Raw genomic sequence first — 27,469 nt, forward strand, 5'->3', positions numbered from 1 at the left:
TCATCAGAGAGGCTAAATTGACACATGACTCGAACACCAATCGCTTCTACATTTGAAACCACGATGAAACTGTAAGGATCAACTTAAACACTTGGAAAGCTCAGGTGCTAGGCAAATAGAACTTTACTGAAAGTCTGACAGGATAAAATGAACATATGTCTATTGAGGGATCAATATGATTAAATGGTATTCCCTTGAACCCTCTACACCATCGTAACCATGTCCATTATTATTCTTTGGCCACTTTCACTGAGTAGACTCTTTCCATAATGTTGAAGTTTGGGCTGAGATGAGTACCATTCAGAACTCCCTGAGCAAGATAATGGCAAAACGATTCAACTGGGTGGAGTGAGTCCCATATAAGGTGTAATTCAGGATTTTCACATTTCTTTGATTCCACGTATGTCCCATTTATATACTTTGGACTTTGACCACACTGCACTTCTTCCTTGTAATTGTATAAGCCACCAGCTCCGCAACAAGCTTGGAAAGGATATTTAATTCCTGCAATAAAAACTGTCTTTTACTAGCTTGCAAGCACCACGTGAGAAAGAGCTTTGCATGTGAAGTGAGAATTATATTGCACAATCAACCCAAATGGTATTTTTCTTCAACGATGTTACAAATTACATTCCTTTACTATGTTTGTTTAAAAGAATCTTTATGAAGTAATAATAGGAGTGAGGCAACAAATCAAAGTGATTTTACCCTCCTTGCAGAAACTCTAGCAGTTCCTTTCTTTTAGTGGAGGAGCGTGCAGCAACCCTCAGGGCACTTCCTCGTGGAAAATGCCCCCCAAAAAAACCCGGTTTATAGGTATCTACTTGGAAAGCTGAGAGATTGCCTGAAAGCCTAGGACACCTAGAAAAGAACATGTGTGTCTGAGACATGACTTTTTCTGTGGTGTTACTGAGGAAGCTACTGAGGAGGATCTCTGCACTCTGATACAGAGTGTTAGTGTTGTGGACTTTCCTGAACACATCTGGTACACGCATTGCATGTCTTGGTAGACGAAGATGCTCCCTCACACCTTTGTATGTTGGAGAATAGCCCCTTTAATAGGCTTCAGTGGGATTCAAGGGAGTGGGAGTGGAAGTGGGAATAGCAGTGGCGACACTACTCTAATGGAACTGGAAGAAACCACTTTTTGTTGCTTATCGAAATGTCTAAAGACATGTCATTTTCTTCTTTACTCTGTGTAAGAGGCAGGTTTCAAACAATAATTAAGCATTGACTACAGACACTTTCCACTTTACTGTCAAAGTTTGACTGCTGTCCCCATACCCACTCAACAAGTCCCTCTAGTCTCAAGTCCCAATCCTCATGTGAGACTACTTCATGCCATATGGTTTGTAACCTTGACAACCCCACCCAGCCACTCCACCCCTTCTCGTAGCCAACAGCGGTGCACACCCATGCAGCCCAATGCACCAGAGGCAGGCCAGCCGAAAGCTCCTAAGGTTAGTTCATGCCTCTTTCAGCCCTTTGCCAAGGCTCTATTTGCTCAGGCCCCAGCACAAAATGCAGCCTGACAGTCCTTTACCTTGCTTGTCCTCCCCAATGGGCCGCATTTGGTAGAAATTTCAGTAACAAATTGGCCAGTTTGCCAACATGAGAATAAAAGAGATCAGCATCTATCTTCCTGGATCATGAGACGAAATTATCCAAGAAATTGCTTTTTAACTCAAAGATAGTGGCAAGAGGGTAATTGAATAACCAAGAATGAGCATAGTAGGTAAAAGAGAACCATATTTTGAAGGGTTGTGATATCCATCCAACATTATGCCGTAAGCATCAAAGAGAATCCACTCTGCCATTGGAAACTCCAAACGCAATTCACTCAAGAGCTCAATAACATGCTCGTTATGCATTCTCACAAGATTCAAGTAGTCAACCTTGCAACCATACTCATCCCGATTCTCAGTGCGGCGTGGATTGCTTAGAATGGAAGGAGCACAGCCCAATGGTGTGACGTTCATGACCAGAAAAGTCCTTGCCCCTGAACTATACAATGCCTGCATTGACAGAATGAGCTATCAAGAGCTTGATATCATATTCTTTATATGTAGTGAGATAATGTGGAGCACAGTGCCTACCTGAAATGCTTGTTTCATTGCAGATATTGTCGCTAACATAGTAGCTACAGGGTCAAAATCTTTAGTTTTGAATGCAACACTTAGGTAGTCATTGTGGGCTGTCTCAATGAAATAAATAGAATCTGAAAAGTGCTGCCTCATACGTGATATTTCCAAAGAGCCTGCAAAATTTATTCATGAGAATTAATGTGCGCAAAATTACAATGGTACTACTCAAAATAATCCACAAGCCTAGAACATAACCGAATTAAATGTGTGTAAAAACTGTTGGGTATAAAGTCCCAGTTTCGCCTCCGGACCTTGATCATCGCGTAGCTCTTTTTGAGAGCTTCGCGGCCATATATTTACTTGTACATTTGGCCCCCATTTGGGCCTTGTAACGGCATTCTTTGTATTTGGTCCGCCGGGCGCCCCATAAGTTGGGCGCCCGCCCATACCCTTGTATTACTATAAATACAAGGTCTCCCTTGAGACTCAATAAGACAATCAAGATATTCTTGAGCATTGTGTGAGTTCTCTCTCTCTCTCTCACTCTTCTCTATCTCCTCTGCACTTCCTTGGCTGCAAGCTCTTGTGTTTGAGTCATTCTCTTCCAACAACTGGTATCAGAGCCATGGAGGGAAGCTGTATGCAGAAGCTATGGAGTTAGAGGTGTCTTCCACCAATTGACTACGGGATCGTCTGCGTTTTTTGCGTCAAACACCTCCCTTCTATCATCAATCTGGTGCGTTTTTTTTTAGAGTGCTGCTCTCTTTTTTTTAACGCAGGAGACTGTTTTGCTGTTTTTCTTGCTCTTCCCTCTCCTGCGTTTTCTGCTCCACCCCTGCTGCCCTTCTGCTGCGTTTTTCCTCTCCCTTGCTGCCCCCCTTTGCTGCGTTTCTGCTGCTGCGCTGCTGCAATCAGCAGCGTTTTGCTGCCTTGTTCTCTGCCTTCTGTACGGCTGCCATCAGCAGCAGCGTTGGCTGCTGCCAGCAGCCCCACGACCACCAGCAGCAGCTAGGGCTGCAGCCAGCAGCCCCACGACCACCAGCAGCAGCCAACGCTGCAGCCAGCAGCCCCAAGGCCACCAGCAAGCAGTCCGGGCTGCAGCCAGCAGCCCCACGGCCACTAGCAGCAGCCGACGTCGCCTCCAGCAGCCAGGATCTTCGAGCAACCCTCAAAAGACAGCAACATACTGCCCCTCGGGTCTACATCGACATTCGGTGATACTCTTCCGCCGTCTCCTTCACTTGAAGTTGTTTCATCAATCTACGAGCATCCTACATTCAACCCATATCTGGTACATAACATCTTGCTATTGCTTACTTTCTGAAGTGTCAGTTTGATAAGTCATGGCGTCTACAAGTGATCTTAAGGGTCTACTAGAGATTAAGAAGTTTGCAGGCACTGGGTTTGATCTTTGGAAGGTGAGGATTCAGAATATCCTCTATCTGCGGGAATGTGATACTGCACTTGAGCAGTTCAAACCCGCTGCTATGACAGATGATGAATGGGGAATCCTGAACAGAAAGGCCGTTGCCTATCTCCAGATGGCTGTTGCTGATGAGGTTCTTGTAGACCTCAAAGGGCTGACAACAGCCTATGCAGTTTGGGAGAAGCTGAGAAGCACCTATGAGATCACCACGCCAGTGAACCAGGTACATCTCATCAGGAAACTCATGAATATGCAACTTGATGATTCTAAGAATGCAGTAGAGCATATTACTACTTTCACAGGGGTGCTTAATCAGATGCAGGATTCTGGATTGCCTGCTTTTGATGATAAGTTGAAAGCTATCTTTTTGCTCACTACTTTGCCTGACTCTTGGGAAACACTTGTGGTGTCACTTGGGACAAATCCCAACCTAACTTTTGATGGAGTCAGGGGTGCTATTCTCAATGAAGATATCCGGAGGAAGACCTCAGAGACTAGCGGTTCTGCAAATGTCTCACGAGGGAGGACGACCAAGCGGGGAAATACTACTACCAATTCAAAGGGTAGAAGCAAGAGCAAGGGCCAGCAATCTGATGTTACATGCTACCAGTGTGGTCGTAAAGGCCACAAGAAGCCAGATTGCAAGTTTTACAAGATGGAGCAAGACCGGAAGAAGAAATCCAGTCATTCAAATGACAAAAAGAAGGAAAAAGAGAGTAATTCCAGCAAAGCAGAAGAGTTCGAAAAGGACAAGAGCAAGGCCAATGTGGCCTCTGGTGTTGTCATAGAGGAACTGTCTGACTCAGATGATGTGCTATGTGTTTTTTCTGCTAATGCTCTTGATGTTCATACCTTGCATGTCACAGAACCAGATGTTATTCATGCCTTGATGTATGAATCTGATGTGCTTTCACAGACTTGGATTATTGACACGGGTGCCTCTTTTCATGTAACTCCTATCAAGGAGTGTTTTGCAACTTTCACTGCAGGCTCCCGAGGAAAGGTGTTCTTGGGGAATGATCATGCTTGCAATATTGAAGGTATGGGCACCGTGAATTTGACTTTGCAGGATGGTAGTGAGTTTGTGCTGCCAAATGTGAGGTATGTGCCTGGTTTGAAAACCAGTCTCCTGTCTGTGGGCCAGCTTGATGCCTTGGGATACACGGCCATATTTGGAAATGGCACATGGAAATTGACCAAAGGCACAAGACTGATTTCAAAAGGATGCAAGAAAGGAACATTATATAGCCTTCATGGTCAGGCTTTGTCTGGTAAGTTTATTGCTTTTGCAGAGGTACGCTCCCACATGGAGCTTTGGCATAAGAGACTTGGCCACATGAGCCATAAGGGTCTCTCCATTTTGTCCTCCTTAAACAAATTTGATGCAAAAGGAAGCAAGCTTGATTTTTGTAATGATTGCTTGTATGGGAAACAGAATAGGAGTTCTTACTCCTCTCGTGCCTCTCGCAAGGCTGAAAAGTTGGACTTGGTCCACTCTGACATATGCAGCATGCCCATTAAATCTAAAGGTGGTTCAAAGTACTTTGTGTCTTTTGTGGATGATCACTCACGAAAAGTATGGATCACTTTGTTGAAATCTAAGGATGATGCTTTTGCTGCTTTTCAAAAGTTTTATGCATTTGTTCATACTCAAACTGGAGTGAAGATTAAATGCTTACGCACTGACAATGGGGGTGAGTTTGTTAGTACTAAATTTCAGAAATTTTGTGATGATAATGGCATTAAGAGGGAACTTACACCCCCTTATAGCCCCTCTTCAAATGGTGTGGCTGAAAGGTATAATCGTACACTGTGTGAAAGAATTCAATGCATGCTGTCCACAGCTAATCTCTCTCAGGATTTTTGGGGAGAAGCCTTGAAAACTGCAGTTCATGTTTGCAATCGATCTCCACACACAGCTTTGAAAGGTGGAATCCCTGAGGAGGTTTGGTCTGGCAAACCGTCCTCATATGACCACTTACGCATCTTTGGTTGTGATGCATATGTGCATATCCGCAAGGAAGACCGGAACAAGCTTGATGCTAAGTCCGAGAAGGGCACCTTCGTTGGCTACGGTGATGAAGGTGAGATGGGCTACCGTGTGTGGTTGCCATCAACCAACAAAGTGGTTCGCAGCCGGGATGTTGTATTTTATGAGGCAAAGCTGCTCCGTAATGTTTGTGCCTCTCATGGTGATCAGAAAAAGGTCAAATTTCAGCAAGGGCAGCCACCCATTGATGCTGAAAATGAGCCCCAGGATGCTTCACAAAGGGCTGAACATAATGAGTCCGTGATATTTGAGCCAGAAGAGGTTGGACAGCCGCTTCATGCTCCTGGAGGTGTAGGGCAGCAACCCCTATATGCTGAAAATCAGGCTGTTCGTGAAAACCCGCAGCCTTTTGATGCTGAAATTATGATTCCTCCCGATATTGACCCCCAACCAGCCAATGATCATTGGGTACGGAGGTCTACTCGTTTTCGGAGGGAACCTCAGCGTTTTGATCCCTCTTTACAACATGTTTTGCTTACAGATGAGGGTGAGCCTCTTACTTTCAAAGAGGCTAAGTCTTGTGAACTCCGAAACAAGTGGGAGCATGCTATGCAGGAGGAGATTAAGTCTCTACATGCAAATGACACTTGGAATTTGGTTGAGTTGCCCAAAGGAAGGAAGGCTATTCCTAACAAGTGGGTGTACAAAGTCAAGACAGTTGACGGCCAGCCTAAGTATAAAGCCCGCCTTGTTGCTAAGGGCTATGCTCAGAAGGAAGGGATTGATTTTCAGGAGGTCTTCTCTCCTGTGGTCAAAATGACCACCCTTCGTGTTTTGTTTGCTCTCACTGCTGTTTTGGATTTAGAACTGTATCAGATGGATGTAAAGACAGCTTTCTTACATGGTGATTTAGATGAAGAGCTGTATATGAAGCAGCCTGAAGGCTTTGTCATTCCGGGCAAAGAAAATCTGGTTTGTAAGCTGAAGCGTAGTCTCTATGGGCTGAAACAAGCCCCGAGGCAGTGGTACAAAAAGTTTGATGCTTTCATGCTTAACCAGAAGTTTAATCGTAGCCATGCAGATCATTGTTTGTATACTAAAACTGATGCAGATGGCAGCCCAGTGATACTTGTGCTGTATGTTGATGACATGCTTCTTGCCGGGAAGAATAAGAGCGTTTTGGAAGCTCTTAAGGACCAGCTGAAGTCAGCTTTTGCTATGAAGGACTTGGGTTCAGCTGAACATATTTTGGGTCTTCGGATTAGACGGGACAGAGCACAGAAGTTGCTTTTCCTCTCGCAAGAGAAGTATATCCAGAAAGTCCTTGATAGATTTAACATGGCTGATTCTAAGCCTTTGGGTGCTCCATTGCAGCCCTATGTTAAACTATCCAAGGATGATTGCCCAAAAGATGATGATGCAGCCAGTACTATGCGTGGGATCCCTTATGCTTCTGCTTGTGGATCTCTTATGTATGCTATGGTTGCTACACGGCCTGACATTGCTCATTCAGTGGGAGTAGTCAGTCGTTTTATGTCCAACCCGGGCAAAGCACATTGGGATGCTATAAAGTCTATTTTGAGGTACTTGAAGGGGACACAGAAGAAATGCCTTATGTATGGTAAAGGTCCACTTGAGGTGCAGGGTTATTGTGATTCAGACATGGCAGGTGATTCTGATACCCGCAAGTCTACTAGTGGGTACATCTATACTCTTGCAGGTGGTGCTGTTTCTTGGTGCTCTAGACTCCAGAGGATAGTAGCACTTTCTACTACTGAGGCCGAGTACATCTCCGTCACAGAGGCTTCTAAGGAGGCCATTTGGTTAGCACGCCTTGTCACAGAGTTTGGATTGCCAGAGAGGGCTCCGGTCCTTGGTTGTGATAGCCAGAGTGCCATATACCTGGCTAAGAATGCCATGTTTCATGCTCGTACCAAACACATTGATGTACGGTACCACTTCATCAGACAGGTGCTAGATGATGGTTTGGTCAGTTTGGTCAAGATTGGCACTCATGAGAACCCTGCAGATGCTCTCACCAAAAGTTTGCCAACAGCACAGCTTGATATGTGTCTACAGCGAGTGGGAGTTACATAGCTTGGAGGAGCTTCACTGGCCCTTTAAGTGGGAGGTTGTTGGGTATAAAGTCCCAGTTTCGCCTCCGGACCTTGATCATCGCGTAGCTCTTTTTGAGAGCTTCGCGGCCATATATTTACTTGTACATTTGGCCCCCATTTGGGCCTTGTAACGGCATTCTTTGTATTTGGTCCGCCGGGCGCCCCATAAGTTGGGCGCCCGCCCATACCCTTGTATTACTATAAATACGAGGTCTCCCTTGAGCCTCAATAAGACAATCAAGATATTCTTGAGCATTGTGTGAGTTCTCTCTCTCTCTCTCTCACTCTTCTCTATCTCCTCTGCACTTCCTTGGCTGCAAGCTCTTGTGTTTGAGTCATTCTCTTCCAACAAAAACTATGGTGAAAACAAAAAAAACACGCATATATCACAGCATACACATAAAAAAGCCAGCACTTTATTACGGGGAGGATGATCAAGTAGGCACGCTCAGATCCAACACTGTACCATTGGGGATCCCAGGCACCATAGCGCATATTTGCGGACAGGGTAGGCACATTAGGCTCGTTAAGGTAATAGTGAGAATTGGCCACATGGCAAGCATTGGGCAAGGGGGGAGGTCTAGCATGTGATTAGAAACATCTAAAGAGGAAGAAATTACTAAAGAAAGAAGCTCAAGGATACGCGAAGACAAGGGCATATCAAGCTGGGAGGTGCATTTGCATATGTGTATTCCATGAACTGTTGTGTATTAAATAGAAGTAGCATGCAATCAATGATCGAGGCTCGAGGGCTTTTGTGGGCTGTATACCTGTGTATTAGCAGCTGAGACTTTGTTGCTGTTCAATCAGACACCCTTCCCTTACAGGCTGAGCCTTAACCAGGCTTGCAACAATCTTGGCCTGAAGGTTCACATAAACTTCGCAGGTAGTGCTGCTAGTACATGTATGCTCATCAATCAGGTCATTGGCTGAAGTGAAAGCACCTGTGTGCACTCATATTTCCTCTCTAGCTTTTCTTTTCTTTTTTTAACTTCATGCTCAAAACTATCATTGACAAACTTGATATTGTCACAAACCCCTAATTTCTCGGGACATGCACAGCATGTTAATAAGCATGTGTATGGATCCTGTGGGAGGTCCCCATGTGAAGTCCAAGGGCATGGCACGATATTTTGGAATGCCCGTATGGATAGGAATAATGTAAAGGCTCGGCAATATCCATGGTGTGGCTTCCCAGCCATGTACACATGGTATACTGAGATGGCAGGTAGAATCTTGAAGTACAAGAATGCAGATGGGTGATTTCTCCAAGTTTATATGTGCATATGCATAATTGGTGCATGTGTGGACAGTATTTTTCTTTCAGTGACATTGTTGGAATCCCATGTCACAAGCATACTTCTTCACTTTTAGGTACACATTACAAGGAATCAACTCATGTTTCGATTCCCACAAGGAAGGAATTGGACCGTTACATTCCTCATGGAGACAAAGGCAAAAGAAGAGCCAATATTAGCGAGGAGGATGTGCATCATGCAAAAGGGCCAAACAGTTCAAGGTAGGAGACAAATCTGTAAAATTTGAGCACTACCATGGCGAGTATGACTCTACTAAAGCTTTATCTTTCATCTCCCAGTTTCAGTTTGCTTTTCATGAGGGAGAGTTCAAGGAGAGATCAAAGCTTAGACATGTTGGCATGTACATGAAGGGGACTGCAGCAGATTGGTGGTTGGCCGAGAAGCTTTCCAGCAACACCATTGCTACATGGGCTGAATTCAAAAGCAAATTTTATACTCAGTTTTTGCCTACCAATTTTGCAAAGAACATACACAAAAAGTGGGATTGGTTAGGTCAGTAAGAAGGGGAATCACTTCTCGTGTATCAAATTTTTCGAAGGTACTATTGGAAATGGTTCCCTTTATGAAGATAGATGAAGAGGAAAAGAAGAGGAAGTCTGAGTCGGGGCCCAATCGAGCTCTCCAACAACTCATGAACTCAGCTTTAGCCTTCGAGCAACTAAACGTCAAATGGGTGCAATCAAAGATTGACCTAAGCATGGGAACAGGAAAGGACAGAGCTGGTTTTAGCATGCAAATAGGTGAACAGACACCAAAAAGGGACTTTAAGGATGCCAAAAGTGCTTCAAAAGACGAAAATGTACAAGAGTAGAAGCCTTGGAACAAGAGAAGCACTTATGGGTTATCTCAACAGCAAAGGGCACAATACATGAAAGAGGGCAAATGAATTAAATGTGGTAGTAAAGACCACATATCACGTCGATGTACAAGCAAAGACAAGAAAGCAAATGAGCCTGAAAAGCATGTGAGTATGGTGTCCGATGTGCAAGGCAATACAGGACATGCAAACAAGGATAGAGAGGTATGCAAAGCATGGGGGCAACTTAAAGATCAGCCCACCTTATTCATGTTATCTGATTGCTAACCGACCACTTCATCTCTGTCCAAATGGCTACCGCTTTGGGAATTGAAGTGGGAGACAAGGAACCTGAGATTTATGCTTTTATTGAGAAGCATGTGAAGGTCACTCCTCTCATTGGAAATATGCAAATTCACATCCAAGGTTATCTCGACCATGAGAACTTCATTTCTTGGCAAACCATGGCATGCTCACCTTGAACCCCACAAGAACTACAAGAATAATAAACTCTCTTTTATGTACAAAGGCCGAGAGTATCTTATAGATGCAGACGAATCGGGTGATACTATCTCCGTTGTATCTCATGTACAAATCAATAAAGCAATGAAAAAAAGTGTTTCTTCGTACTTGGTTTTTGTATGTGATGGTGTGGAACATAGCAATGTGCATATAGATTCTCTTACTCGTGATAGGTTGAATTTTCTAAGTGAGTATAAAGATTGTTTCGCTGATGCATTACCAAGTGAAATGCCTCGAGGCTTTACAGCTAGAGGATCACCATATTGAGTTGGTGCCATGTAGTTCACCTCCTAATACACCAGTATATCGTGTGAGTGCTTGCCAACAAGAAAAGATTATGAAGCAAGTTGTTAACTCTTAGAGAAGGGTTTACTACAACCAAGTTCTTCGCCATTTTATTCACCCATTCTTCTTGTGCAGAAGAAGGATGTGTGTGGATTATAGGGCACTTAATAAAATAACCATCAAGAATCAGTTTTCGATGATATCTTAGACAAATTGTATGGTTCATCATGTTTTAGTCGCATTGATCTCAAGTGGTTACCATCAAGTGAGAGTGATGCCTTAGGATGTATACAAGACAACCTTTTGCACATGTTTTGGTCTCTATGAGTATTTAGTTATGCCATTTAGTCTCACAAATGCTCCAGCTATCTTTAACTGAATGATGGATTGAATTTTCAAAAAATCATAGAGCATTTACAAGCCTCTTTTTCGATGTCATTTTAGTGTTTTCAAAGAATGAGCAACAGCATAAGACACACTTGAAAGTGGTCTTTGATAAATTGAGAATGTGTGGGAGAAGGAAGAATTAGGGTTAGGTTAGAGTATTCATGTGGGAGACATACACAAAGAAACAACAAGGGAGAGAGAGAGAGAGAGAGTTGTGGGGATAAGTCAACTCATGAGGCATGTGAGTGTGTGACTCCCCTATCACACATGTATATTGCACTAGTACACAGTGCACTTAGTACATTAAAAGTACTAAGTGTACTATGTACTATAACTTATGGGCTTGTACACACTATAAGGGTGAGCATTATGCCTTTACCCCAACAACCTCCCACTTAAAGGCAAAGTACCCTTAAGTAAAGGAAAAGAAAAAACAGCATGTACATGATAATATACAAGGCCATATCAAGGCTGAAACTGGCCTCATCCAATGCCCATCAAGTGTTTGCAATGAGCAAACCGCTCCGGAGGCAAACTCTTTGTCAACAGATCAGCCGGGTTGTCATCCGTATGAATCTTAACAAGCTGAATTTGCTTGTTCTCTATCACCTCTCTGATGAAGTGATACTTCACATTCACATGCTTCGTCTTTGCATGAAAGACAGGGTTCTTTGCCAACTGGATGGCACTCTGACTGTCACAATGCAACAATGGAATATCCCCTGTATAGCCCAAATCAACCACTAACCGAGATAGCCATAATGCCTCCTTGCAAGCCTCTGTGGCTGCAATATACTCGGCCTCTGTAGTAGATAAGGCAGTGCACTTCTGCATCCTGGATATCCATGACACAGCACCTCCTGTGAATGTAAACACATAACCGGTAGTAGACTTCCGGTTATCTGGATGACCGGCATAATCCGAATCTGTGTAACCATGCACTAAACATATGCACATATCCTGTGTGCCCTTCAGGTATCTCATGACACCTTTCACTGCTTCCCAATGCTTCTTACCAGGGTTGGCCATGTATCTAGAAACCACTCCCACTGCAAATGCAATGTCCGGCCTAGTAGCAACCATGGCATACATGAGACTGCCACAAGCTGAAGCATACGGAATCTTGGCCATATCAGCCCTGCCACTATCTGACTGTGGGCTGTCCATAGCACTGAGTTTCACATATGGAGGCAAAGGAGTACTAGTCTTCTTCCCCCCGTCCATATTGAACCTCTGCAAAACTTTGCCAATGTATTCCTTTTGAGACAAATACAACACATGCTGATTTCTGTCCCGAAGTATCCGCATACCTAAAATGTGATTTGCATCACCCAAATCCTTCATATCAAAGGTTTGATGCAGCCTCTGCTTCAAGGCATCCATCTCCTTACGAGATTTCCCGGCAATCAACATATCATCAACATACAAGATAAGGATCAATAGACTGCCATCCAAAGCTTTCTTGGTGTACAAGCAGTGATCTATGTCACTTCTCCTGAATTTCTGAGATTTCATGAATGTATCAAATTTATGATACCATTCTCTTGGTGCCTGTTTGAGCCCATAAAGACTCTTTTTCAGCTTGCATACAAGCTTCTCCTTTCCACTTACTGCATAACCCTCTGGCTGTTGCATATATATCTCCTCATGGAGATCACCGTGAAGAAAAGCAGTCTTCACATCCATCTGAATCAAGTCCAGATCATCATGCGCAACCAAAGCCAACATAGCTCTAAGTGTGGTCATTTTGACCACTGGAGAGAAGATCTCATCAAAGTCCACACCATATTCCTGCTTGAAGCCCTTAGACACTAACCTGGCTTTGTATCTTGGCTTTGCATCTGGTGCAACTTTGAGCCTGTATACCCACTTGCATGGCAAAACCTTCTTGCCTGCAGGCAAAGGCACCAACTTCCATGTTCCATTTTTATGCAGAGAATCCATCTCTGACTTCATGGCACGCTCCCTAGAGCCTTGTCTGCCCTCTGTAAAGCCTCCTTATAACATGAGGGCTCCCCACAGTCAGTGAGCATCAAGTAGTCAACCCCTGGAACAAACCTCTCAGGGGCTCTGGAGGGTCTTGTGGACCTCTGTACCCAATGACCATCATTTGCAGGTTGCTGTCCAGCCTGCATATCGCCCATTGGTGGCTCCTGTTCCATGCCATAAGGCTGAAATATCATGCCCGGTATTTCTTCTAACTGTGGTATATCCATAGGGATATCTTCTGCCATCTCTGGCTGTCCATTTGGACCATTTTCAGCACCATTTAAGGGCTGGTTTTCCTGCTGTAATGGCTGATTTACAGCCCTTTGTTGTTGTCCATGATGTCCATCATCATCAAAGATGACTCTGCTAGGCTCCTGTTGCATTGCAGGCTCCTTATACATGCATGTTTCATCAAAAATGACATCATTGCTGCGTATAATCTTTCTATTCACGGGATCCCAAAGTCTATACCCCATTTCACCTCTGTCACCATATCCTAGGAATATGCATTTGTGAGACTTAGGATCAAGTTTGGTGCGCATTTCCCTGCGTATGTGCACGTACGCAACGCAACCAAACACTCTCAAGTGCTTGTATGACGGAGGCTTCCCTGTCCATACTTCCTCTGGCACTTTCCCACCAAGCCTCGTGTTAGGTGACCTGTTTATAAGGTGAACGGCTGTCATAACAGCTTCAGCCCAAAAACCATGAGGTAACGCAGCATGTGACAACATAGAACGGACCTTTTCCTGTATGGTCCTGTTCATCCTCTCTGTTGTCCCGTTTTGTGGAGGATCATAAGGAGTAGAGAGCTCCCTCTTGATGCCTTTAGCATCACAAAAGTCCTGAAACTGTTTGGACATGTACTCTCCACCATTGTCGGAACGCAAAGCCTTCAGTGTTTTGCCAGTTTGATTCTCAACATGAGCAACAAACTTCTGAAACACTGAGAATGTATCACTCTTCAAGCGAAGAGGATAAACCCACACCTTGCGTGTGGCATCATCAATAAAAGACACAAAGTATTTTGCCCCTCCCAAAGAAAGCTGAGGCATCTCACATACATCTGTATGCACAAGCTCTAACTGAGCATCTTTCTGTCCAAGAGCTTTCTTGTGGGGGCACTGTAGTTGCCTACCATATATACAATGCTCACAAAACTGAAAACTTGAAAACTTTAGAGAAGGCAAGTAACCCAAACGAGACAATTGCTCCATTCCCTTGACACTCATGTGTCCCAACCGGCTATGCCACATAGAGATTTCCGGCAGCTCGGTTGCATTTACATTAGCATGGTGACAAACACCTGCATGCATAAAGTAAAGAGTGTCCACCTTAGAGCCTCTGGCAACAACCAGTGAGCCCTTACTAATCTTCCACTTTCCACGACCAAATGTGGTAACATAATCAGCATCATCAAGCTGTCCAGTAGAAAGCAGGTTCTTCTTGATCTCAGGCACATGCCTGACATCATGGAGCATAAGCTGTGAGCCATCTGAAAACACAAGCCTCACATCACCTCTGCCAAGAATGTTGCATGCATGGTTATCACCCAAATAAACCACTCCTTCATTGCCAGCAGTGTACCTGACAAACAAGTCTCTGCAACCTGTGACATGAAAGGAGGCACCTGAATCAATGATCCATGAGTGCATACCATGACCACCTGTAAGAAGTGAATGGGCATCAAGTGAAGACGTAAATAGGACCTCATCCTCACTGCCACCTGCATGTGACACATTGATTTCTTCAATCTTGACTCCACTTTTGCCCTTTGGCTTTACATCTTTGGCTTCATCTTTCTCTTTGTCTTTGCCTTTTCCCTTTTCCTTTTGATCATTTTTCCATTTATAGCATTGCTTTTTAATGTGTCCCTTCTTGCCACAATAATGGCATTCCAAATCCTTTTTGGAGCGAGACTTGCTCCTTCCCCGTTCTTGGCTTTTTTCCCTTTGTTGGGATCTCCCACGTGCATTCATTGCATTGGATTTTCCAACAGAGTTGTTTTTCCTGTTCATCTCTTCTTGAAGAAGAGCACCCTCAACATCTGCATATGACAGCATAGCATGCGAATTGCTAGTGGCTGTCCTGAATGTGTCCCAACTCTCTGGCAAAGTGCATAACAGAAAAGTGGCTTTGAACTCATCGTCCATTGCCAATTTTTGATTAATGACCTGGCTGACAATACCATTAAACTCATTTAGATGGGCTATCATAGACGCCCCTTCCTTCATCTGAAGACCTATGAGTTTCTTCAACCAATACACTTTGCTTGAGGCACTTTGTTGGGCATACAAGTCCTGCAATCTCTGCCACATTCCCCAAGCTGTCTTCTCTTCACGCTGAAAAGTAATGAGTCTGACACAGACAACATGATAGTAGATCTTGCCAGCTCATCCATATCTTCCCACTCTTCAGCAGTAAGAGAAGCGGGCATTACACCCCTTTCTTTGATAGGCTTGTGCTGCTTCTTCTGGAGCAACACATTGTAGCACTGGGTTTGCCAAATATCATAGTTATGCGAGCCTTCAAGCTTCTTGATGTGAAGCAATGAAGAGCTCTCACCTGTGGTTGCCATAGCAATATGCAACCTGTCAATGCCTGACTCCCTGCAAAATGTGCAAACACTGCACCAAAAGCACACAAAGTGCTCACAGTTGTTCTCCCAAGCTTTATCTCCCACTGCGGAAGCACAAATGCAACTTTTCTCCCACTTTATGTGATGAAATCACCAAAATCTGGTTGCTGCAGATTTTGGACAGCACCTTAAATGTGCTCTGTTGCCCTTCCAAAGTACTGTACAACAGTACCAATTGCTCATAAATGATGTACCAAACCTGTACCGACAAGTACAGCAGCTGAAATTGAACCTTTTGGTCACTCAAAACAGTGTATAGCCATGCCAAAACTTGCACAGAGCTGTGCCAAATCTGTACCAGCAGATACAGTAGCAATAAATGCTCTCCTGGCTGTCCAAATGAGTGAAAATCGGACTTTTACAGTCCCGAACACTGCATACAACAGTTTCGAACAAAAATTGGGCAAAAGCCCCTTGACTGCAAGCTGATTTTTGAGGATTCAAGGCATAAATGTCTTGCCTGCTGCTTTGCCAAGCTCAACAAGCATAAAATCTTGAAAAGCCCCTTGATTTGAGATCAATTTCTGATCATACATGGTACATTGACGCACATGAAGGCATCCAGAGTGTTCACGATGCTTCCCCTTGGCCACATATACATCAAATACATGAAAGCCCCTTGATTTATAGGCACATTGAGTGCTTGTAAGGCATCAACACATTATCCACAGCATCAAATGCGATTGCCTGCATGCAAATCAACCAAATCGGCACAAAAGCCCCTTGATTTGCACTGCGATTTGCTGCGATTTTGCCCAAATGTGCGATTTCGCACATCATACAGCATGTATGAGTGCTTAATTGCACAATTACATCAAAAGCCCCAAATTTCGACATCCAATTTCCTGCAAATTGATCCTGATTGTGACCAATGTCCTGCAAATTGATCCTGATTGTGACCAATGTCACCCAATTTTGCCAATTTTGCTCAAAATTGAGCAATTCGACACCTGTACCTGCTCAATTGTTGATTGCACAATTACATCAAAAGCCCCAAATTTCGACATCCAATTTCCTGCAAATTGATCCTGATTGTGACCAATGTCCTGCAAATTGATCCTGATTGTGACCAATGTCACCCAATTTTGCCAATTTTGCTCAAAATTGAGCAATTCGACACCTGTACCTGCTCAATTGTTGATTGTACTTGCTCAATTGCAAATCCCAAAAAAAATTTGAGGCAAATACCTTGTAATTTTTTGATTTTTCTTCAATTTGCTGGCTGAATTTCTGTTGATGCTGTTGCAGAAAAGGAGGCGTCGATTTTTGCTGTTGATGCTGCTGTAGCTGTAGCTGATGTACGGATGGCTGCTTTTGTTGATGGAGAAGCGCCTGCTGTGCTGCAGTTTGACGTAGATACCAGGCAATCGTGAAGAGCCTTTGTGCCTTCTAGTCGCCTGTGCGCCTGTGCGCCTCTTACGCCTTGCCTGCTGTGCGCTTCGCTCGCCTAGCGCCAGTATACATGACGGGCTGTTGGCTACCTATAGCCTATGTATGGGCGTGTCGAGCTTGCCTTCGCTCCACGTCACCTAATTTTGAGCGCCTTTAACGCTGCCTTACACTATTAGCGCTGTTGACGCCCGCCAGCCTGTCCGCCCAACGCTTCGCCTAGTGCTCGCTTTGATGCCTTCGCCGTGTAGAGCTATACGCGTTGCTCACGCTTAGCAGCCAGCTACCCAACGCTTCTTCGCTCACTTCAGTGGCTCGCTTGTGGCCTCTTCTCACACAAGCTAATGGGAGAGTCGAGCTGCTGCCTGCCTGCGTCAGAGATTCGAAGGGCACCGGCTCTGATACCAGTTGTGTGGGAGAAGGAAGAATTAGGGTTAGGTTAGAGTATTCATGTGGGAGACATACACAGAGAAACAACAAGGGAGAGAGAGAGAGAGAGAGTTGTGGGGATAAGTCAACTCATGAGGCATGTGAGTGTGACTCCCCTATCACACATGTATATTGCACTAGTACACATAGTGCACTTAGTACATTAAAAGTACTAAGTGTACTATGTACTATAACTTATGGGCTTGTACACACTATAAGGGTGGGCATTATGCCTTTACCCCAACAGAGAAAACACAAGCTTATGATTAATGGCCAAAAGAGTGAATTTTTCCTCTCGGAGATTCACTATCTTGGACACAATGTCAAAAGATGTGGTACGAATGGATCCTACAAAGATCCAAGCCATTAAGGATTGGCCCAAACTTAAATCCATACATGAAGTTCGTAGTTTCCTTGGATTATGCTCATATTATAGGAGGTTCATATCTCATTTTGCAAGATTACCTCGCCATTGCATGAACTTACCAAAAAAAAGAACTATGTTTAAATGGTCAAAATCTAAAATTGATGCCTTTCTGAAGCTCAAGAGCACCATTACATTGGGACCAATTTTGGTGATTCCTGATTTACAAACGCTATTCAGTGTTGAATGTGATGCATGTGGTAGTTCCATAGGAGCTGTCCTAAATCAAGAAGGACATGCCAGCGAAGAGTATAAAGGCTGATCAAATCAATAAAGCAATGAAAAAGAGTGTTGCTTCGTACTTGGTTTTTGTGCGTGATGATGTGGAACATAGCAATGTGCATGTAGATTCTCCTACTCGTGATAGGATGAATTTTCTAAGTGAGTATAAAGATTGTTTCACCGATGCATTATCGAGTGAAATGCCTCCCTTTACGACTAGATAATCACCGTATTGATTTGGTGCCAAGTAGTTCAACCTCCTAATGGATCCTCGAAAGATCCAAGCCATTCAGGATTGGCCGAAACTTAAATCCATACATGAAGTTCGTAGTTTCCTTGGTTTATGCTCATATTATAGGAGGTTCATATCTCATTTTGCAATGATTGCTTTGCCATTGCATGACCTTACCAAAAAAACAGGGCTATGTGTCACGTGTCCGCCCGTGCCATGGCTAATCTTCGGCATGAACATTCTTAATCCCTGATTAGTCAATAGTTAAGTACCATCAGATAAGCATCCTCATCAACTTCATTAGCATCAAAAGCAACATCATCATCATCTTCATCAGCAACATAGGATGAGCATCGTTATCATCATCATCAACAGCAACACCCATGGGGAGGTACAGGCCGACAGTAGCAACATGTCGATTAGCAATGGGTCGTGGTACAGCAAGTGGCCAAGTGCCCAAGCATGGCAACAAGGCACGACCGGCAGGCATATGAAGCGCAATAGTTATTCAACATTTATTCATGGCACGCCGACAGCCTCCAATGGCTGGCCAATTGCATCCCAATCATCATATAAAAGAAGAAGTCATAAATCAACATAAACATTCAGTCTTTCATTCATTCATTAGTCTTAGACATCAACAGAAGTTATGTAGGGCCAGAGGTCAACCCCTTTGGGGCTGCCCAAGGACCCAAACCATGTATAAGCATTTATCAACCTCTTTGTACCATATAAGAAAACCTTGACACCAAATCTCTCTCTTCTTCTCTCTCCTCTATCTTGATCATGTTTATTTAGAATCAATGTTCTTAGAACTGTGGATCAGCATAGCAAGGATTCCGTGCATGCACCATTGGTATCAGAGCATTCAGGCTCAGCCCACTAAGCAATGTATTGGCATATATGCTCACATATGCTATGAGTAGTGCCACATGTGAACATGGACTAACCAAGGGCACTTTTCTCCCTATGGGTTTTCCCCCTTGGATATTAGGTGTGAAAGGACACCACATATTTTGTATTTTGACTCACTCCACACATTGTATCTCATCATCTTTCTTTGAGCATCAATCACCATATCTCTCACTCTCTTGAGAGAGCTTGCTGCTGTGTACTTCTCTGTGTGTCTCTCTATTTTCTGTGCAACCCTAATCCAACAGTGGTATTAGAGCCAAGTTGCAACCCGAAATCCCAACGCCCTTCTAGCCACCAATCCGGGCAGCACTAGTGGGGAGGGCTCCACCACCACCCAGCCTATAGGCGGTGCTCTCACCTCAGTGGGCGGCACCTGGCTGAGCTCCGCCCCACTCGAGGCTTACATGGCGATTAACGGATTTGTGAGTTTTTTGAGATCTTCCTTCCGTCGGCGTGCCCATTCGTTTGGAGATTTCACCGTCGCTTCCGACCGACAGCCAAATCTTCATCGCCGTCCAAGTCCGTCGCACGTTGCCTTCCACGCTTCGGCTCCCACCCGTCACCTGCCTTCTATACTCCCGCCGTCAAAACCCCGCTCCCATTTCGTCTACAGCTATCGGGTCAACACCGCCGGCTCCAAGGTGTAGTCGTCCTACCCATCTGCACGCTACTGGCTCTCCCACACCGCCTATTCCTTATCAGCTCCCGCGTGCACAGCTGAAGGTTCCCTCACTGCTGCCCGTGCATCTCCCACAGGTTCCGCCGATATGCCTCATGTAGAGCTGCCACCAAAACATGTATGTGAAGGGTGCATATTGGGTAAGATGCACATAAATGCATTCCCAAAAGATGGATCAACAAGGGCTGTCCGGAAATTAAAGCTTGTGCACAATGATGTGTGTGGTCCTATGCGGACACCATCTTTTGAAAAGCATCTATACTTTGTAACCTTTATCAATGACTACGCCAGATTTGCTTGGGTGTATCCCTTGAAGGCTAAATCTAATGTATTTTCATGTTTTCGGCATATTGTGGCACACGCTGAAAATCAAACAGGTTGTAAAGTGCAAACCCTCCGTTCAGATCGAGGGGGGGAATACATGTCCATTGCTTTCAAAGCATTTATGCAGAAAAAGGCATAAAGCATCAATGCACGATGCCATACTCTCCTCAGCAAAATGGTGTGGCTGAGAGAAAGAACAGGCAATAATGTGTGCTAACGAGAGGAAACCTAAAGTTGATCACTTTAGAGTTTTTGGATGCATAGCATATGCACGTGTACCTCAACAGTTGAGAGGTAAGCTTGATGACAAAGCAGCTTAAGTGCATATTTGTGGGTTATGGCAATGGCAGTAAAGGCTACCGTCTCTTTAATCCTTCCACACAAAGGATTTTGGACGGCAAAGATGTTGTATTTGCTGAAAATTCAGACCAACTATTGGCTGAATTTACAGCCACCTTCGGGCCCACGTAACATGTTTGAAGGACTTCTCCCATTGGGAATTGATGGCTAAACAGATCAGCCATCAACTTTGCCTAATGGACAACATTTGAGTGCTCAAAATCAGCCCATGAATGAGCTCAATACACCTCAAAATGTGGAGGAAGCAGTGGAGCAAGAGCAGACAGCAACGGAAGAGGCTAGAGTTGTGCCTCGTTGGCTGCTCCGTACTTTATAGGAAAGCAAACTTTTAGCTCCACTTGGTAGCAGGACTTGGACTGGTTCACATAATGCAAGAGAAAACACAGATGTTGCTTGCATGAGTACACTTTGTGATGCAGATGAGCCAGATTCATTTGGAGGCTCATGAGAATGAGCATTGGATGCAAGCCATGCAAAATGAGATGGATTCTATCCATAAAAACAGCACTTGGGATTTGGTAGACTTGCCTGCTGGCAAGAAGCCCATTGGCACAAAGTGGGTTTACAAGTTAAAAAGAAAGTCTGATGGTACCATTGACAAGTACAAGGCCAGGCTAGTGGCCAAAGGATATGCCCAGCACAAAGGCATTGATTATGATGAGACTTTCGCACCTACTTCTCGTATGGCCACAGTTAGATGTGTTGTTGCAATGGCTGCCCATCATGGATGGAAAGTGCATCAGTTGGACATAAAATCAGCTTTTCTCAATGGGGATTTGCAAGAAGAAGTGTATGTAAATCAGCCCATTGGTTTTATGATGCATGGTCATGAAAACAAAGTATGCAAGCTTCGAAAAGCACTTTATAGTCTCAAACAAGCTCCTCGAGCTTGGTATAAGAAGATACATAATTATTTGACCACGCAGGGATTTCGCAATAGTCCGATGGAGAGGACCCTCTATGTGAAAGAGGATCATGGCACTTTGATTATGCACATTCTTTATGTGGATGACATGTTGCTAACTGAGAATGACATAGATAAAATTTCAGCATTCAAAGCTGAATTGCAAACGTCATTTGAGATGACAGATTTGGGATTGCTGCATTATTATTTGGGCAACAATTTGTGCAGCCAGATGTGGGGATTTATGTACACCAATCAAAGTACAGTCAAAAGCTGTTGCACAAATTTGGCTTCCAAGATTGTAAGCCCATCTCTACTCCGATGGAGACAGGGCTGAAATTGAGTATATATGATGTTGGAGAGCCTTTTGATATGAGTGTTTACAGCCAAGCAATGGACTGCCTCATATACTTATGCAACACACGCCCGGATATTCAGTTTGGGATTTCCTAGTGTAGCAAATTTATGCACAACCCAAGAACAAAGCATTGGCAAGCAGTGAAGCGGATCTTCCGCTATCTTTAGGGCTCCCTGGACCTTGCATTGGTATATCCCAGGGGAGACAGCTTGCAATTACATGCTTACAGTGATTCCAACTGGGCTGGTGACTATGATACATGGTAATCCACCAGTGGGAATTGTTTCTTTTTGGGACATTCATCCATATCATGGCTGAGTAAAAAGCAGCCCACTGTTGCCACATCTACTTGTGAGGCTGAGTACAACCCAGCCTTTATAGCCACAGTAGATTGTGTATGGCTGAGGAGATTGATGACTGATCTTCGTGAGTGTCAGCAGACACCCACCACCATACTCACTCACAGTCAGAGTGCTATAGCCGTGGCACGAAACCAAGTGTTTCATGCACGTACTAAGCACATAGAGATTCATTATCACTATGTCAATAAGAGAATTCATGCAAGGGAGATCTCATTATCTTACTACTCTACATAGGAAAATGTTGCAGATCTATTTACGAAGGCGTTGCCTCGAGAGAAGTTTGAAGCTTTCCGCAAAGCTTTAGGCTTACTCTCCTACAAAGAGTGATTTGCTACCGACCTTATACAGGTTCACATTGCCACTACATGAGGGATTTATTGGCATATATGCTCACATATGCTATGAGTAGTGCCACATGTGAACATGGGCTAACCAAAGGCACTTTTCTCTCTTTGGGTTTTTCCCCTTGGATATCAGGTGTGAAAGGATACCACATATTTTGTATTTTGATATTGTGGAGTCAACTCACTCACTCCACACATTGTATCTCATCATCTTTCTTTGAGCATCAATCACCATATCTCACTCTCTTGAGAGAGCTTGCTGCTTGTACTTCTCTATGTGTCTCTGTTTTTTGTGCAACCCTAATCCAACACAATGTCCCAAGGAAGGTGCACAGTTTCCAACAAGAATGCAATAGGGTAGCAAATGGAGTCTACAAACAAGCAAAGCTAGAGGAAGCATTCTCTGAGGGTATGTACGCATAACCAGTACATCATTAAGCTCTCAGATCAATCCAAAGGCCTAGCAACAGGCATGATCAGTTCCGGTAGGTGACCCGACTCTGTGTTAGAGGTAAGGAAAAGCAAGCATGGGGACAGTAGTTGAACAGATGCTCAGTTCTTTAGCAAGACTTGGAAGTGGAGATCAAGAGTGAAGGTGTTCAGACAAAAAACATCGATCAGTAAAGTAGAAGTCAATAGCAGTAAGTCAAAGTCAGTAGAAGTCTAGGGAGAAAGGATGACAAAGGGTCCACCCCGTCATTAAGGTTCGTAGAAGAGAATGTCATGTGCACGCCCATGCCATGGCTAATCTTCGACATGAACATTCTTAATCCCCCATTCATCAGTAGTAGTTAAGTGCCATCAGATAAGCATCCTCATCAACATCAATAGCCTCAGAAGTATCATCACAACATCTACATCATCATCTTCATCAGCAGCATAGGATGAGCATCGTTATCATCATCAACAGCAGCAACACCCATGGGAAGGTACAAGTGGCCTGTCAGCTGACAGCAGCAACATGTCGGCTGGCAGCAGGTCATGGTACAGCACGCGGCCAAGTGCCCAAGTATGGCAACAGGTGGCATGACCAACAGGCATATAAAGCATAGTAATTATTTAGCATTTATTCATGGGTCATGTTCAAAGCAAGCCGACAACCTCCAATGGCTGGCCGACTGCATCCCAATCATCATATAAAAGAAGAAGTCATAAATCAACATAAGCATTCAATCTTTCATTCATTCATTAGTCTCAGACATCGGTAGAAGTTATGAAGGGACAGAGGTCAACCCCTTTGGGGCTGACCAAGGGCCCAAACTGTGAGGGCAAAAGAACGAAAGGACTAGATGTACAAGAGATCAGAGCAAATCATCACACCATGAAATGGGTGAATGAGTGTATGTATGATGGTTAATGAAATCATGTACAAGAGGCTCTCTGATGTGAGGAGACTCTCAGTAGAAGACCGGTGCAGAAGCAAAGAAGATGTCGGAGCTGAAGCACGGTCAATGACAAAGGCTCACGTCAATGTGAGGCAAAGGCACTCCATGAGGTGGTCGTTGTCGAAGGCTCTCGTTAGTGAATGCACAGGCACTCCGAGGTGGTAGTGGACAGCGGCAGGTGAAGTAGTGCAAGCTCTAGTGACAAGAGTGCTGTGGATTGGCACCACATAGTAGGGAATTAGAGTCTACACCAAGGGCCAATAGGCTAGATATGAGAGCTGGGGATTTTGGTCCACGCCCATGTCCAGATTATGTTTTTCGGTTGGCTTGGGGATGTAATATCTACACCCGAAATGACAGCCTGCCTACAAGCTAAATGAAAAGAAGATTGACCAATACATTCTTATGCATGGCATACTTGCATGGTTGGAATTGTTTTCGCATGAAACGTTTTACTGCCTGCAAGATCTGTCTCTAGTTTACGGACAGGGGACGACGTCTCATGAACCATGCACGTGAATCTATACTCTGACCTTGCTTGTGGGCTGTAGACAAGTGGTAGGTGTGACCCTAAACTCTTTGTTTAAGCTTATTTATATTTTAGCGCATTGTATTGCTTTGTAGGTCCACACTTCATTAAAGTACGACCATTCAGCTTATAAGTGAGTTTGGGCATTCACACTTCATTAAAGACTAGGCGGACATGTTATAAGTGAGTTTGGGCAATTACTGGATGGCAGTCGGCCAAACTCTCATAAATCAACCATTCTTTTGAGTAAAAGAGTGCAGACAGCTTATTGGGCACGCTCTCCACTTATAGGAGAGGTGTGGCTCCTATTGAGGAGGCCCAATGGCCACCCACTATACTTATGGAAACGCTCATCATCTCCCTCCCTTCAAGGGAATTAGGTGCCTACTTCATGAGGAGGAAAAAGGGAGCAATTTTTCAACATAACCAGTCCATACACATACTTTTTGGCATGGTTTCTTGCTTCTCCAACTCTTGGAACGGCTGGCAAATGAGTGCTACACTGTTGTCCAGCCCTTGGGAATCCCTTTCAGCTACTATCTCTTGGATATGTACCTGCTGAAAATGCTTTGGAGCATTTCTATCACCGACAATTTGATCAAAAGCTGATTTCTTCTCTCAAAATCAGAAAATTCAGTGGTAAGAGCTTTCGCAAATTCTCTTTACCTACTCTACATCCGGATGCTTGACCATTAAGGTCTTCTATGACTCGGCCTAGCACACACATGCGTGTGTATGGATGCTAGTGGAGCATAGCTCCTTGTGGCAACACACTAGGGATTGGGGAGTGAGGTCCTTCACGACAAAAGCTGTGGAATCAACCTCTATTTCGACATAACATGTTTGTTAAATGTTTTCATTGCATGAAGTTCATTGGAAATCTGGCATGTGATGCCCATGAAGCTTGTATCTTGAGAAATCCTTGATAATACAATCATATTACAAGGGGGCTTGGTTTTGTACTATTTCATCTTGTTTAATAATATTAATAGTTTAAGCATGTATCGAGACTATGCTCATCCCTACTTGGGGAAATTACATAGATACTCCTGCTTGCAGGGGCCGCCAGGAGGGGGAGGGGTGGCCTTTAGTGGGTAATTGGGGCCCAATCTGCTATCAACTCTCACCTTTTCTCTTCTCAAGTAAAGTGGATTACATCAACTCTCAGGTTTAAAGAAGGCTTTGTTCCACGTTACAACAATCAACCTATTGCATGCTAGATCAAGTTCATGAATGCACAAGGTTGCAACAAGAAAAAATAGTTGGTTGAAGGTCACAAGGACAATGGCACACACACTTGCACTTCACAAAAGCTTTCACAATCTCTTCATCAAAACCAATGGTATTCACTGGCATATCAAGATGCAAAGGATTGGCAATTGACATAATGATCTTGCCAAGCCAAGTTTTTAAGGCCTTTAATTGCTACCGCAAGCACAAAGTTGTCTTTCAATAACACAAACAACAAGATATTTAGCTAAACCCATACTCAGAACGCTTGCTTCTGCTCAGTAAATGGACATGGTTGTCATTCATTGCTAAGGTACACATAAAGTGCTGGTAGCAAGACGCTTACCCTGATGTCGAGACAACACATTAGTTTGGTATTCCCGAAACTGCTCTATCTGCAACAGTAGACAGAAAAGGCCACCGCTATCATTCCCTGTGGCCGATGTGTTCTGTGCAGTCGAACCACTGGAAGCAAAATTGACACCATGGGTGAAATCTGACCCTACGGATCTGAGGTATGGAGACAGCAAACCAAACCCTAATCCTTGAGCTGCAGGATGTTGAGCCACAAACGCTCATCAGGAAAGCAAGCAAGATGTTGGACCAGGGAAGCAGGCAGTAAGCATCTTTTTAATAGAGCCAAATGCATCTGATTTCGACACCTTTAGAGCCATGAAAGATGCACCATAAACCAAAAAAGCATCTGATATGAACATAAAATAGAGTTTTCTTTGTACTTACTGATAAGATCCATGAACGTTCTGCCATTGCTCCATCGCCCTACAGGCTTTCCGAAGTAATCAGACCCGTAAGGGTAAAACTCTGCGTTGGATCGGCGTGGCATAGCCACTCCATTTTCTCCAGAGTCCACCATTGAAGCTCCGAAAACGTAGAGAGACGGAGCTCTGGAAGCCAGACCGTGCACTGATGCAACAGCAATGGGTGTAAAAACACATAGAAGCAGAAGATTGGATGAATGCATGGCGATCGCAGCTGAGCTTAGGTTTAGGGTTGGGTTTATGATTTGCTAGTACATTTAGATCTTGCTTTCTCGAATGGCCATGGACTCTTGCAGGTGTAAGGATAAGGGATTGACTTTTTGATTTTCTTTGTTGTGAGGTTGCGTTCCCCATGTGCGCAAAATTCTTCAAGCAAAGAGTGGGAGGCAGACTGCAGGATGAAAACGATGACAGAGTCGTGTACAAATTTATGTACAATAAAATTTTAAATAATACGTATATCCCAAAAAGAGTCGTGTACAATTTATGTACAATAAAATTTTAAATAATACGTATATCCCAAAAAGAGTCGTGTACAATTTATGTACGTATATCCCAAAAAGAGTCGTGTACAATTTATGTACAATAAAAATATAAATAATACGTATAATTTTTGTAAACTTAATTCAGTAAATAAAGAAGAAGTTGAATTTTATCATGTATATAAATAGATCGGTTATAAAATTATATTAAAACACATTTGAATATACAATAATTCCAATATAGAAAAGAATTTATATATATGGGCGTGCATATAGAAGAAGAAAATAATATTTTCCATCTAGGTTTCTCTAACCTTAACCACAATATATACATAGTCTTTCTCATGCTCTACAAGTATCATGAGAAACCAAGGAAGCAACACTTTAATAGCCACATCCCTTCCCAACAAGGGAGATTAACAAATCAGTTAGACAAGGTTGTCCACTAGCACCCTTGCTATTTGCTATTGCCTCCCATCCTCTGATAATTTCTCTAGAATCTGCATGCATTGAAGAGTATATTACTGGGCTAAAGCTCAAGTATAGTGAACAATTAGTTATACAATGTT

The 27,469-nt window shown here is 43.8% G+C and overlaps 1 protein-coding gene across 5 annotated transcripts; it reads right to left on the reverse strand.

Moving 5' to 3' along the window:
- Positions 1-67: 67 nt before the first annotated feature.
- Positions 68-26,833, reverse strand: LOC147613245 (GDSL esterase/lipase At4g01130-like). Of its 5 annotated transcripts, none has more exons than XM_086782517.1 (5): positions 26,381-26,833; positions 25,986-26,104; positions 2,097-2,257; positions 1,718-2,015; positions 68-504 (listed from the first exon to the last, which is right to left on the reverse strand). In XM_086782517.1, the coding sequence occupies exons 1-5, from the start codon at positions 26,413-26,415 to the stop codon at positions 230-232; spliced, it is 888 nt and encodes a 295-aa protein (XP_086638643.1). In that variant the 5' UTR covers positions 26,416-26,833; the 3' UTR covers positions 68-229. The 5 variants fall into 5 exon arrangements, with proteins under 5 accessions (XP_086638643.1, XP_086638640.1, XP_086638641.1 ...); XM_086782514.1 differs by having other exon boundaries at positions 25,986-26,189; positions 26,381-26,827; XM_086782515.1 differs by having other exon boundaries at positions 1,748-2,015; positions 25,986-26,189; positions 26,381-26,825.
- Between the last annotated feature and the right edge of the window lie 636 nt (positions 26,834-27,469).

This window comes from Cibotium barometz, chromosome 44 (genome assembly GCF_041138505.1).
Source record: "Cibotium barometz isolate CiBa-2024 chromosome 44, ASM4113850v1, whole genome shotgun sequence".
NCBI classification, from domain to species: Eukaryota; Viridiplantae; Streptophyta; class Polypodiopsida; order Cyatheales; family Cibotiaceae; genus Cibotium; species Cibotium barometz.

Coding starts and splice junctions, on each gene's coding strand:
- LOC147613245 (XM_086782514.1), bottom strand. CDS start 26,621: ATGCATTCATCCAATCTTCTGCTTCTATGTGTTTTTACACCCATTGCT. Junction 2,258..25,985: donor TGTGTTGTCTCGACATCAGG/GTAAGCGTCTTG, acceptor TAAATTTTGCAG/GCTCTTTGGAAATATCACGT. Junction 505..1,717: donor ACCTACTATGCTCATTCTTG/GTTATTCAATTA, acceptor TTTTTATTGCAG/GAATTAAATATCCTTTCCAA.